Here is a 12,838-nt window from a genome sequence, read left to right as displayed (position 1 = left end):
GAAGTGACGTCACAACATAAAAAGGGAGATCATCCAGGGGAGGGGGGTAGTTCTGCTGAGGAGGGGAATTCTGAAAAGCTCAATATATTTTAACTGACTAAAATAGGACTCAAACTGAAATAATAGCTGTCAAAGATGATCAAACCTGTGACTCAAAACTGTAAATGTTTATGTTGGTTATTAAATACTAGTGAGAATAAAGGCATCACTAATCAAAATGTGAACGAGCCTTACATAAATATAATATAATGCTCAACAAATAAATCTGGTTCTTTGTGGCTCCATAAATATTTGAATCACATAGTGGTGTTTGTTCCTGTCCAGTTTCATCTTTGTCCCGTTGGCCCCATGTAAACTGTCCACGGGGCGACACTGAGCCATCTTTCCTTTAGCACCACCTCATGACCTCAGCAAGTGGAACAGAGAGTTCTGAGATCTTTGCAAATCGCAAGAGTGAAGCAGAACACAAGCTCCAGGTGCATTTTTCATGAGAACATCACGGAATGATTTAAAAAAAACACCCCAGACACTCGTTTAGCAGAATACGTCCTTTAAATTAGCCTGGAAATAAAGAGTCATGAGCCAACTTTAGTGTGAGACAACAGTCAGAAGGCAGCGCAGAAAACATGATTCATAAACACACAGTCCACAGAGGAAGCACGTCTCCTGTACAAAGTTTACATCTTCACAAGCTTCTCCTCAGGCTGTTCCACAGATCGCACCAAAAACAAGAGATGTGTGTGTGACGAGAACGGTCAGGGGTGGGGCTGGGCACCGCTACTTTTTGTGTCAGAACCCATTTACAATACAAATACCTCAACAATACTCTTTTTGATATCTATACTAAAGTATGTGTCATCTAGAACCAGAAAACACAACAAAAACATCCATTTGTTCCAATCCATACAATTCTACTTCTTTTAAATGTGTATCATTTATTTGAACTGAGACAACCAAGTCCCTGGACCAACAGCGTCCGAACGTGGATCTAAAGGATTGATATATTTTTGTGGATACCAGTTGTACCTAAACTGTGGCATGGTTTACCGGTGCCCAGCCCGTCTGTTAGCTTAGGCTGTTTTATATAAAACATATCAATAACACGGTTGTGTCCGGGGAAGATGAAATCATCGAATGTTTACATTTTATTGTGTTCCATTAGCAATGTTATGCAGAAAAAAAACATGTTTTAAAATATGTGACCAGATGCAGATTATGATTTAAATAATAATCATTTCCAATGTACTTACTTTACTTACTCTTGTCATCGAAACAATGCAAAAACCAATGAATTGTTAAAATATTATTTTCTTCAGTGAAATATCAAGATGTTTATTAAAGAGGAACGCTGCTTTTATTCCTTAAAAACAACAGTTTAGTTTGACCTAAACAAATCTGTTTTGGTTTGTTTGTTTTTATTTGTCACAGTCATTTTTGTGAATATGTGAAAACTGTTTTTATACATAATTGAGATTATTCTCTGGTCGATTCATACAATTTGTTTTTAACATGAGATAATGCTCCAATCTAGTTTCAATCTGTTAATTTGTGCAAAAAACATTCATCTTAAAGTGATGAAGTTTAAATGTTTGAGTGTGTAAAATTGACCGCCTGGGCCTGAATGTGACGTATCGTCAGTAACATCAAATAATATATCGATTTTTTGTTTGTTAAGTCTCTCCCTTTGCCAATTTCAGCAACTTATCACAAACCCCAGTGCCATCACTTTGACCAATGAGATGAGCTTTCCTGTGAACCGGCCTATCAGGAGGGAGGAGGAGGAGCTTGGTCATTTACTTATTACTTTCTCTCCCCTCCCCCCATTTTTCATTTGGGTCTTTTATTTCAAAACATTGAATCTTCCATTGAGTGAAATCAGGGGCTTCCCTCCATCTGGAACTACGATGTTTTATTTTTATTTTATTTTCAATGACACGACATTTCAGCGCTGGATTTCAGATCTTCTTAGTGGTGAAAATCCAAATGGTCTGTCTGAAACCCGTCGAATATGATTAAATAAACCGAGAACACGCCTCATTAAAAACATCTGTCTTTCCAAGTACCACCAGGACCGTTTTATCAACTATAGATACAGACGGTATCGCGTCATAGAAGGGGCGTGGCCTCGCCGAGGGGGAAAACAGAATTTAAAAATAAGAATTCATCGCACACAAATAAAGTCAAGTCTAAATCGGGTCCATATGGATGTTTATTCACAGCACATTGTTCAGTAGAAGAGAAAAAACGGCAGTCGTAGCGAGTGCTAGCTAGCGTTAGCGTTAGCATTAGCACGATTAGCATTTTCCATTACTTATGTATAGACTGTTGGACCTCTTTGCTCCTCTCCATGTCTTTGTTTTTCTTATTTAGTAGAACAGGGGTTCTCAACCTGGGGGTCGGGACCCACTAGGGGGTCGCGAGACAAATTTGGGGGGTCGCCAGAGCATATAGATAAAATATATATTTTAATGTTGTCATTAGGTGTCGTAGCATACATGCTATTTTACCAGGGTGCCATTATTTGTTCTAAATTTAATTCATTTTTGTTTTAGCCATTGTTTTTTCTTTGTTTTTTAAGAGTTATATAGTTTAACCTCTTAACTCCCGCCTGAACCCAGAGGATCTTTTTCCTCACGTCATCAGATTTTTTGTATATCACTTTTTGGTTGGGTATTTTTGTAACTTTTTCATCATTTTTGTCAATTTTTTGTCATTTTTTATCACATTTTTGTCACATTTTTTATCACATTTTTGTCACATTTTTGTCAATTTCTTGTGACATTCTTGCCACTCTTTCATCAATTTTTCGTCTCAGTTTTGTCGCTATTTTCTCACCTTTTTTCCAGAAGCTTTTGGATTGGGGTAAAGCCAAACTGGAGAAAATGTGCTCGGTTCAGGTGGGAGTTAAGGGGTTAATGTCCCTGTTTTTCCCATGGTCTGACCCGGGTGGGGGTCACGATCCTAATTAGCTGTTTTAATGGGGGTCGCGGCTCTAAAAGGTTGAGAACCACTGTAGTAGAAAACGATATTCATAATTCAGGGGGAAAACAATTTGGAGAAAAATGTAAACTTTCTCTAACAAATGCTGAACCATATCTGGGTGATTACAGAGATGCCGTCTGTATCCATTCTGGACTAAACCAAACCTAACCAAACCCACAGAAAAAATAAAATAAAATAACGTTTATTGCACTAAATGGAACGGTACCTAATTAGGATAAACAAATGTCCATAATCCTGAGTACCACGAGAATCAGTCAAAGTACCACAGTTTAACCGCTTTAGTCAACAACCTTTCTATGACCTTTGCTCAACTAAATGTTCAGACTAAAACAAAAAAGTTGAATTGTTGAAGCCATATTGAAATGTGTTCCCAAAACCCACCAAATCGAGTGCTCGTTTTTGTGGGGCGAGGAGTAGAAACGGGGCCCCAGTAACAATTTGGCTTAGGGTCCCCAAAAGCCTAAAGTGTTTCGGAAAAGGCCTCGAGTTGGGGTTTCATTTGGAGTTCCCTTCAGACTCCCAGAGGAAGGCTCATTTAGGCTCCCATTTTCGCGTAAACAATTTCAAAGGTAGTCAAAAGGAAGAAGAGGACCACTATCAAATCAAACATAGCAGCGACAAATGATTATTTTGTTCACATCACAGCTGGTTCTAAAGGGCTGTGTCGCATGTCCATCCTAGCCCCACTCGTTTGGCAAATCGTGAAGCTTTCGGTGTTCATGGAAGATAATGGTCCGGAGTATTACAAACACTTTTCCTGAGAGCGGAGAGGCTATCGATCGCTTTTAACTTTGCAAATAACGGTTTATTACGAATCGCGGCGCAGTTTTCCGTTTCCATCCGGTCGCGTTGCGTTCAGTGACTTCCGCCGTGACTGCTCGTTCGGACGTGACGACGTAAAGACGTGAGCGCTGCTGGATGTAGTGCACTAAACGTAAAGAGGGAATAGCGTGGACATTTGAGCGCAGCCACTGTTTTAAGTTCTGCCTCCGCTGGGATGGAAATGGACTGGCTTACGCACGAAATGAACATGGGGACAGACTTTGGCCTCCATGCGGTTTTCGAACGCAGAGCAAAAACGAACCTCAACAGCACGCCGCCTTATGGAACACCCACTTTGAAGACGGACAAACCCATCGTCATTGAACACATCACACGGAGCACTGACAGTAAGAATAAAAAGACCTGCTTTTGTTCATTATCTCAGCTTTTGAGTCTTGTTCTGTTTCAAATGGGTGCCGTCCCAGTCCATTCCCGCTTTAGGCCCCGCCCCGTTCTCCCCGAGGCCCGCCCTGGCCGGGTCCGCCTGGGCCGGTTGCGCTGGCGCCGCCCTCGGGAACTGTTTGGCGTCCAGCAGGTCTTTGTACTGGATCTCGGGCCGGATCAGCCGCAAACAGGCCGTCCGCGTGGCGTTGTCCAGCCGCGGCTGCAGCTCGTACCCGAGGATCTTCACCAGGCCGCTCTGGAACGGTCGAATCGTCTTGTCGCGGATCCGGTGCGCCTCGACCGGCCTCCCCCCGTCCCGCAGGCAGACCCTGGCGAGAACGTCGCGCCGCGTCCTCAAAAGCGCGACCTCCTGCTCCATCCTCGCGAGGCCGAACTTGTGGATTTTCTCCCAAAAGGTCCTGTTGAAGGCCTGGTAAAGCGACCAGTCCAGCCCGTTCCACTCCCGGAGCTTTTCGCGCTGGTCCTCCGTGAGCGACAAGTTCGGCGGCATTTTGGCCTGGGACTGCGCCACTTTGCCCACCCAGCTGTTGCTGACCTTCTCCGGCTTCTGCTGCCTCGCGTTCAAGCTGAAGGAAACGACGGCGTCCAGCGGCCAGCAGAGGGCGTGCCGCAGGAGGATCATGGACTGGTCGAAATACTCGGACACCAGGATCAGCTTGAAGACCTGCTTGACCATCTTTTCGCCGAGTCGGGCGAGCGGCACGGAGAAGTTGGCGTTGTGGTCCATGCCGAAGTCGAACCAGAGCAGGTTGCGGGCGTAGTGGTTGTTGCGGAGCCGCGGGTCGTAGTACTTGTGCGGGTTGTCGGCGAAGTCGCCCAGGCTCTTGGCTTTGCGGAAGGCCGGGGCCACTTCCTTGTAGTAGGCGAAGGAGGACTCGGCCAGCGCCACCGGGTCCCGCACGATGGAGAAGTAGAAGGCGTCCGCGGGCATGACCTTCTCAACCTGGAACAGGGACAAGCAAAAGAATGGTTAGATGGGAATGTAAGATATGTTAACAGGGATCTTTTACTCCACATCAGTGATCAGAACCACAGGAACACATCGGACACATCAACTCACTGTCCGAAGATGATCGGGAACTATTTTAATTTGTAATGAAAAAGAATACTACGAATCTGTCAGAGAATCTGTCAGAGCTGTTCACAAACGCTCTCCTTCTAATGTGACAGAGCTTGAGTTGTTTTGTAAAGAGGAATGGGCTAAAATGTCAGTCTCTACATGTGCTAATCTTGTAGAGTCAAACCCCAGAAGACGTGCTGCTGTTATTGCAGCAAAAGGGGGGTTCCACAAAGTATTCATTCATGCTGGTTGAATACTTAAGCAAGTCCCACTTTAACAGAATCATGTATCATTTTGCTCTCACTTCACCGTTGTCTGTTACTTGTGTGTGAACGTTCAGTAAAAAAATAAAAATAAAATATTTATGTTTAGGGTTGTAAACATGACAAAATGTGCAAAAGTTCAAGGTGTATGAATACTTTCGAGAGGCACTGTATCTCTGTTAGAGGATAACATTAGATCGTGTTTATCACACTGGGTCAGGCTGTACAGTCGTACTATCTCTGTCAAAGCCTTGACTGTGGTGCTCAGACTCTTGTATCAGTCTGACCTTCTGAGAGGGGATTTATCCCTTTTCTGTGGAATCATGGACAGACTTGAATGGTAGGACTAGCGCAATGTCTCGAGTTCATGTCCTTGGGTCCCGTACCGATGGTAAAGAAACTTCTCCTGTATAAGACATCCAGACTGCTGCCTGTTTTTCATCCATCCTCTCGAACACCATTGTTCAACCTCTAACGTGATGTCTTTAATCAATAAATATTCAAAGGTGGTGACGATCAATGCAGTACTTGGATTATTAAGCCAAAATGATATCTCAAAAACAAAAATATGTCTTGAGTTTTGTCCTCCTTATGTCAACATGTTCAGAACAAAAGGAAACGTATATAACCACACACACACACACACGTGTATTTCTGTACTGTCTCATGTCAATGTATTGTCTTGTGAGTCTGTAAGTGTTTTGTGTATCAGCATTATTAAATAAAAAAATATTCAGACTTATTAACCGTGCTCAGCGTTAGGCCTAATTCATGATTCTCTAGGTTCTTAAACTCACACTAAGGACTTACTTTAGGACCATTCTACTCATGGCCTTGGCGTCTGGAGCCAGTACAGCTCACATGCATAGGGAGAGGCAGGAGAGAGTTGAGCTTTGACAGTCTTTAATCTTTCTTTAGTATCGAAGGTCCTGGACCTTCACTCTGTTTGTCTTTGTTCATTTTGTGAATAAATATTCCATGTGTCTGAGCTGCGTGTCCTTGAATGATGAGCACGTCCATGTTCCAGCAGTCCTCTGCTTACCTCTACTCTGTTGAAGCGCATGTGGTTGCCCATGATGCTGAACTCGGGGGCCCCGGGGCCCCTGTAGCCTTTGACCCGGTGAGCGTTGAAGGGGAGGGGGTAGCCCAGCTGGTAGCCCAGTGGCAGGGCGAAGCGCAGCCCCCGCTCCTCCCCAAAGCGGTACAGCATGTTGAGCACAGTGCTGCTGGCCGTCTTATGGGTCTTCAGAAACATGATGTGCGTGTGGGGCCGACAGGAGCCCAGAGGGGGCCCCTGGTCAGGGGCCGACAGGATGGAGCGCCCTGCGGTGGACACACTGAAACACACAGGCACAGCGTTACACAACAATGACTTTACCAACACCACTCAGTCCAGGCTTACAGTCGCCCTTCACCAAACATGGAAAATAATACACAACTTCAACATATGTCAAGGAAAAGTGAACATTTCATTAAGATTTGTCGTTCCAAGTGGAAAGAGATCATGTTTATTTATGCTAAATAGTGATGGATTTACAGCTCTTTTCTGGAGCTGAGTCTTTGGGATCCGTTCATTTCAAAAGACTGGCTCTTTTTAATAGAACATTTTAACACCAGCCAAATAACGCTTAATATCTAAGACACGATCGATGAAAGGCACACTTTTTTATTTAAAAAGGTGACAGGTGAAAAAAAAGCCACAAAAAAAGAAAAAAACCCAGCGGCCGTATGAGTGGTCAGCATGGTGCTTTACTTTTGATCACGATGGTGATGGTGATGATACAAGGTCAAATACACACAAATATCAACCTTTTTGTCTCATAAAAGTTAGATATTACACCTTTAAATCATCTAAAATGACAATGGGACTGAAATGTATGCTTTGAAAAACGTGTTTGTGAATAAAATCTAATAAAAAGAGGCTGCAGCTGTCTGACGAATCATATGGAGTGCATTTAGCTTTAGAGTGCTAGAGAGAGCTTTCACTTGTGTGGCCTCCTCGAGCCGCTCATGAACGTCATCGTGCTAAAAGTGCTAAAGGCTTATCAGATCGCACTGTTATCTCCAAGCGCCTTCACAATAAAAGCCAGAGCACAAACAAAGGCCCATTCTCTCCACAAGCCGTGCTGTCCACATTTTTCACATGTTATGTATTTCAACACCTCCAGGCCAGACCCAGGCCAGACCCAGGCCAGACCCAGGCCAAGCTGCTGAGGACCGGCTACTTTCCAGTGTTTAGATCCTTCATACTGTAAGGCCGTGTTTGTGCCAAAGAGAAAAGTAAAACCCCTTCATTAACTGGCAGACGACTTCAGATATTCACCGCTCTCCAGCTGGATTCCTGCTCGGCAACTTTGTGAAAATGGCTTCAGGGGAAAAATAACGAAATCTCAGTGAAAACATCCACACAGGCACAGTCCCGCCCCTTGTACGAGCTACACATTCACTCAGAGGTCACGTCATCACACTTTCCACTTCCCCCGCTTTGTAGAGCATTGTAGTTAAAGTCTCACTACGGAATGCTCGGCTGTTGGCTGCTAGCCCTCCAAATGTGCCCTTTAAAAGTGTCCCGCACGCTTTATAACAACAACATGCAGCAGTGCACTGTCATTGTGACACAGCTTAAAGAGGCTAGATGCAAGTTGGTCATTTTATACTCACTACTGCCACCTCAGGTCATACATGTAACTGCACCTTCTATATTAAGCTGGTGCCTGAAGTAACACCTTTGTGAGTGACAGTGCAGTGTTTTAGAGGCAGTTGTGGTGAACCGGTCTGGGCTCATTCCACACATTAGGACATGGAGGAACATGTAGGGGAGGAAATACATAATTCTAAATGTTTAAACTAGGTATAGTCCCTTTAAAATTAGATCGAGCAGGACTTAGTTGTGATTAATAAGTTAACACTTGGCAATAGAAATCAGGGCCCGACCAATATGGACTTTTGGGTCTGATACCGATATGAAGGGGTTGGCCGATAGCGACACACAGGCCGATATTTGCAGTCGTTTAATTTGAAGAAAATATATATTGTATATATATTGTACTCAAATATATATATATATATATATTTTCTTTTTCCTGAGGCTGATGCCGTTATGCTGATATTTTTAAAAAAATGTCTACTCTATAACCCTGTGTATGAAGCTTCTAAACATGTCAGGGCCGTAGGGCTGATTTATTCAGGACATTCATGTTTAGAGGGAGCTCATTGGAAAGACAAAAATCACTAGATTCCAAAGCAAGAAAGGGAACTCTCTGTCTCTTGTGGTTTCATTATTTTAACCAAAAGTTTGAAAATATAAAAAAGGTGTTTTCACCGCGATCCCCTGAGGCCCAGCTCTGACTGAGCTCTTTCCAGTTTAAGGAAACAGGAAGTCTCGAACTTTCGGTTCTGGAGATATCGGCCGATACGAGCGATCGCTGTTATCGTTTACTTCCGCAATTTTCGCCGGATGTTTTGGTGAATGGTCGGCAGCAGCTGATGCATCCAGGCCTCTAACTCGGTTTTATAAAATGATAGATCTGCTACAGCGCGAGAGAAGCAATGCCCTGTTTATGGACATTGTTTTTGCTGATTATAGGATTTTAATAAAATGTTTATCAAATATGAAAATGTAAAATGCCGACCACGGCCAACGGACGTGACGACATCGCGATCTCTCGTATTGCAGATATTGTAAAACACCCAAATATCGGCCACTTTTTACCGACATCTGAGCCTCAGTTAAAGCATAAAGCACTTTCATAATACTCTGTGAAAACCAGCCATTCTTTGGCTTCTAAAGGTACTCTTTCTATAAAAGCCCCAAAGCAAAAGGCTGTTTATTTTCTTATTGTTTATAATTCTGCCCCTTAACATTTGTGCTCCTACACATCGTACACAAGACACCTCTTTACTATTTCACTGATCGCACATTTCCTGTCTTTTCTCCACACTCTGAGAGATCTTGAGAGCCGAATGTAACAAGTGAATTTCTCCATCATGAGATCAATAAAGGATTATCTTCTCCTCTCTTATAAGAGGAGGGTTTCAGAGGGCTGGATGTCCTGGAGTCAGACCTACCTCTTATTGAAGATGACCCCGAGCAGCTGTCCGGCGAAGGCGAAGGCAACGCAAACCAGGAGAGCCTTCCACAGCCACAGCGGGCCCAGCCGAGGGCAGCCCAGCCACCGCAGCATCCTGGGGACAAGGGGGACAAGGGGGGACACGGTCAGCTCTGTCGGGACACTGCCAACTCTGATGATGACACGTTTGAGACAGTTCCACGGAAGCCTTTCTGTCCCATATGTGTCCTATTGCACCCTGTAGAAGCCACCACGTACATGATGATCGATTATTATTATATCAAATGATGGAAGTGACACATTTGAAATGTTCACATGTTCAGGGAGAAGCTTCCCCCACAGCATTTCAAACATGTATCTGAATGACATATGTGTTTGTCGGTGAAAAGCGCTCTTGTTTTGATGGAAGTGCCTCCTGGTCATTGGACACAGATTTGAACAGGCCCGTTTCCAAACTGTGCAGGAGGTTCGTCCACACTAAAAACCTCCGCCGCCGGACGCGCTGCGGTTCGTGGCCGCCGTCGCCTCCGCCTCCTCCGCCTCCCTCTCCATCACTCCCGCGGTGATTTGTGTCGCGCAGATGCGGCGGCGGAGACAATAGGAGCGCCTGGCGTAAACGCGCTCCGCGGACGCACGGCACAGAGGCCTATCCCTCACCCACCCACACCTCTCCTCTCCTCTCCGGTTTCCCCCCCCCAGTAACGTGAGCCACGAGCCCGTCCGCTCCCCCGCCCCGCTCTGACCTGGCTCTCCGTCTGAAAGGCATCGCTGATGTCGTGGTGTCGTCGTGCAGGTCCGAGGCGCCGTGGGCATCGCGAGTGTTTTTGTTGGGGTGCAGCTGCTGGCCTCCGCGGCGCGTTTCCGTCGAGGGTCTCCTCTCCTCTGCCCCCCCCACACACACACACGTCCCCCCCCCTCACTCTTCTCTGTCCGCCGGCTGTGGTGGTCCCGCGAGTCTCCCCCCCGGTGCGGCCCGGCCCCACAGCGCGTGTCTGTCCCGCAGGGCTGAGGAGCCAGTCCCCTGATGCACCGCCGCCGCCGCCGCACTGTGCGTCTGCGTGTGTGCCGCCCGCCGCAGACACAGCGCCGACACCGACACGACCAGATTACTCACCGCACATCCGGGCACTTTCACAATAAAGGGCTGCTATGGGCGCGAGCGGCGCGTTCAGGAGGCTCCGGAGAGCGCGAGTCCGAGCACAGGAAACTTGTACACAGTATTATATAACCCTATCATGTATTTATTATTATTATTGTTAAATGATTATTTATTATGTATTTATTTTATATATATATATAATTCATTCTATATAAGACGCCTCCAGTTACTGTCACTTGATTGCACGTTTCCTGTTTATTTTGCACACCCAGATGATGGAACACGTCCTCCATGGTGAGATCAATGAAGTCTTATCTTGTCTCTTGTATGAGGACAGGGGCGGACTGGCCATATGTCCATTCTGGAAGAGCGCAGAGGGGCCACTGGCTCTAGGGCCGCCGGTCTGGCCCCTCACTTTACCTAACCCTTGCCGAGCTTTGCCCAAATGTAAAAGCTTAAAAGAAAAGCATCCGAAAACCAAAATGTGCTGCAAAAGCGACCAAAAAGTGACAAAAAAAAGTGACAAAAACACAACAAATTGTGACGAAAACGTGACGACAAAGCGATGGAAAAAGCGGTGAAAAACAAAAACAAAAACAAGAGATGAAAACACAATGAAAAAGTGACAAAAAAGTGACAAAAAAGTGACAAAAACACGACAAATTGTGACGAAAACGTGACGACAAAGCGATGGAAAAAGCGGTGAAAAAAACAACAAAAACAAGAGACGAAAACACAATGAAAAAGTGACAAAAAAGTGACAAAAACACGACAAATTGTGACGAAAACGTGACGACAAAGCAATGGAAAAAGCGGTGAAAAAAACAACAAAAACAAGAGACGAAAACACAATGAAAAAGTGACAAAAAAGTGACAAAAAAGTGATGAAAACACAATAAATTGCCACTAAAAAGTAATGAAAAAGCAACAAAAAAAAACAAACAAAAATGAAGCGACAATGTGACAAAAAGCTACCGTCACTTTTCTAGATTTGAGCTTTCAAATGAGGCGTTACAGTGTCGCTCTCCAGTCAAGAAGCCTCTGGATTTGGGTAAAGCCAAACTGGAGAAAACGCTCTCGGTTTAGGCGGGGGGTAAGAGGTTCACATGTGTATTTGTAGAGGTGTCGCATTTACGCTGATTTGGGCCAGGCTGACCAGAGTCCAGGGCTGTTTTTCAGTCCCAGTCGGGCCCCTGTTTTCGGGTGATCCTTTTCCGGGGATAGCTGGTTCTCCAACTGTCCCGGAAAAGAAAGGATCGCGGTCGGGCGTGTTTGAGTTCAGGCTCAGACACGCTCCGGCACATTTACTCAGCGCCACGATCCAAAAAAACAAACAAGCTTACTCATGTGTTCATTTATTTATTTGTTTATTTATGGACATGTTTTTTAATTGAAGGATTTGTCCTATGAGGTGAATCAGGTCTTCATCCAAATCAAACATGCAGACACAACGTCAGGCCCCAGGGCTCGATCCGGCCCCTCCAGCACAGAACCTCTGGCCCCCGAGACGATCTTGAGAAATATTATTAGAGCACAAATACGCAAAAGCAGGGGCGGACTGGCCATGTGTCCATTCGGGAAGAGCACAGAAGGGCCACTGGCTCGAGGGCCACCGGTCCCGCCTCAACCGAGCTTTACCCAAATCTAAAAGCTAAAAAGAAAAGCATCAAAATATAGCGAGAAAAAGAGGTCAACAAAAAACATGAGAAAAACACGGGGAAAAAACTACAAAAACGTGAGAAAAACACAACCGAAAATGATTAAAAAAAACAACAAAAATATGACAAAAATGTGGCGACGGGACGAAAAGTTTCCGTCACTTTTGTAGGTCTTAGCTTTCAAATGAGGCGTTACATTGTTGCTCTCCAGTCGAGAAGCTTTTAGATTTGGGTAAAAGCCCAGTATAAAAAAACATGAATCTGAAAGGAATTCCGTGGAGTATGGTGCGCCACAAGGTTCAATTTTGGGACCATTATTATTTATTATTTACATTAATGAAAAACACAACCAAAAATGATAGAAAAAACAACAAAAATGTGACAAAAATACGGCGACGTGACGAAAAGTTTCCATCATCACTTTTGTCGGTCTTAGCTTTCAAATGAGGCGTTACATT

General features: G+C 44.8%; 1 protein-coding gene across 1 annotated transcript; it reads right to left on the bottom strand.

The window, feature by feature from the left end:
- Positions 1-3,889: 3,889 nt before the first annotated feature.
- Positions 3,890-10,503, bottom strand: gal3st4 (galactose-3-O-sulfotransferase 4). Its single transcript, XM_079579633.1, has 4 exons — positions 10,367-10,503; positions 9,622-9,738; positions 6,596-6,890; positions 3,890-5,173 (listed from the first exon to the last, which is right to left on the bottom strand). The coding sequence occupies exons 1-4, from the start codon at positions 10,387-10,389 to the stop codon at positions 4,202-4,204; spliced, it is 1,407 nt and encodes a 468-aa protein (XP_079435759.1). The 5' UTR covers positions 10,390-10,503; the 3' UTR covers positions 3,890-4,201.
- Between the last annotated feature and the right edge of the window lie 2,335 nt (positions 10,504-12,838).

This window comes from Gobius niger (genome assembly GCF_951799975.1).
Source record: "Gobius niger genome assembly, chromosome: 21".
NCBI classification, from domain to species: Eukaryota; Metazoa; Chordata; class Actinopteri; order Gobiiformes; family Gobiidae; genus Gobius; species Gobius niger.
The sequence above is the reverse complement of the archived record's forward strand: the minus strand, read 5'-3'. Positions and strand labels throughout refer to the sequence as shown.

What these genes read in the sequence shown, in the direction of transcription:
- gal3st4 (XM_079579633.1), bottom strand. Translation starts at nt 10,389, where the DNA reads ATGCCTTTCAGACGGAGAGCCAG. An exon ending in CCTTTCAGACGGAGAGCCAG is followed by an intron (nt 9,739 to 10,366) that starts GTCAGAGCGGGG and finishes CCTTGTCCCCAG; the next exon opens with GATGCTGCGGTGGCTGGGCT. An exon ending in GGGGTCATCTTCAATAAGAG is followed by an intron (nt 6,891 to 9,621) that starts GTAGGTCTGACT and finishes TGTGTGTTTCAG; the next exon opens with TGTGTCCACCGCAGGGCGCT.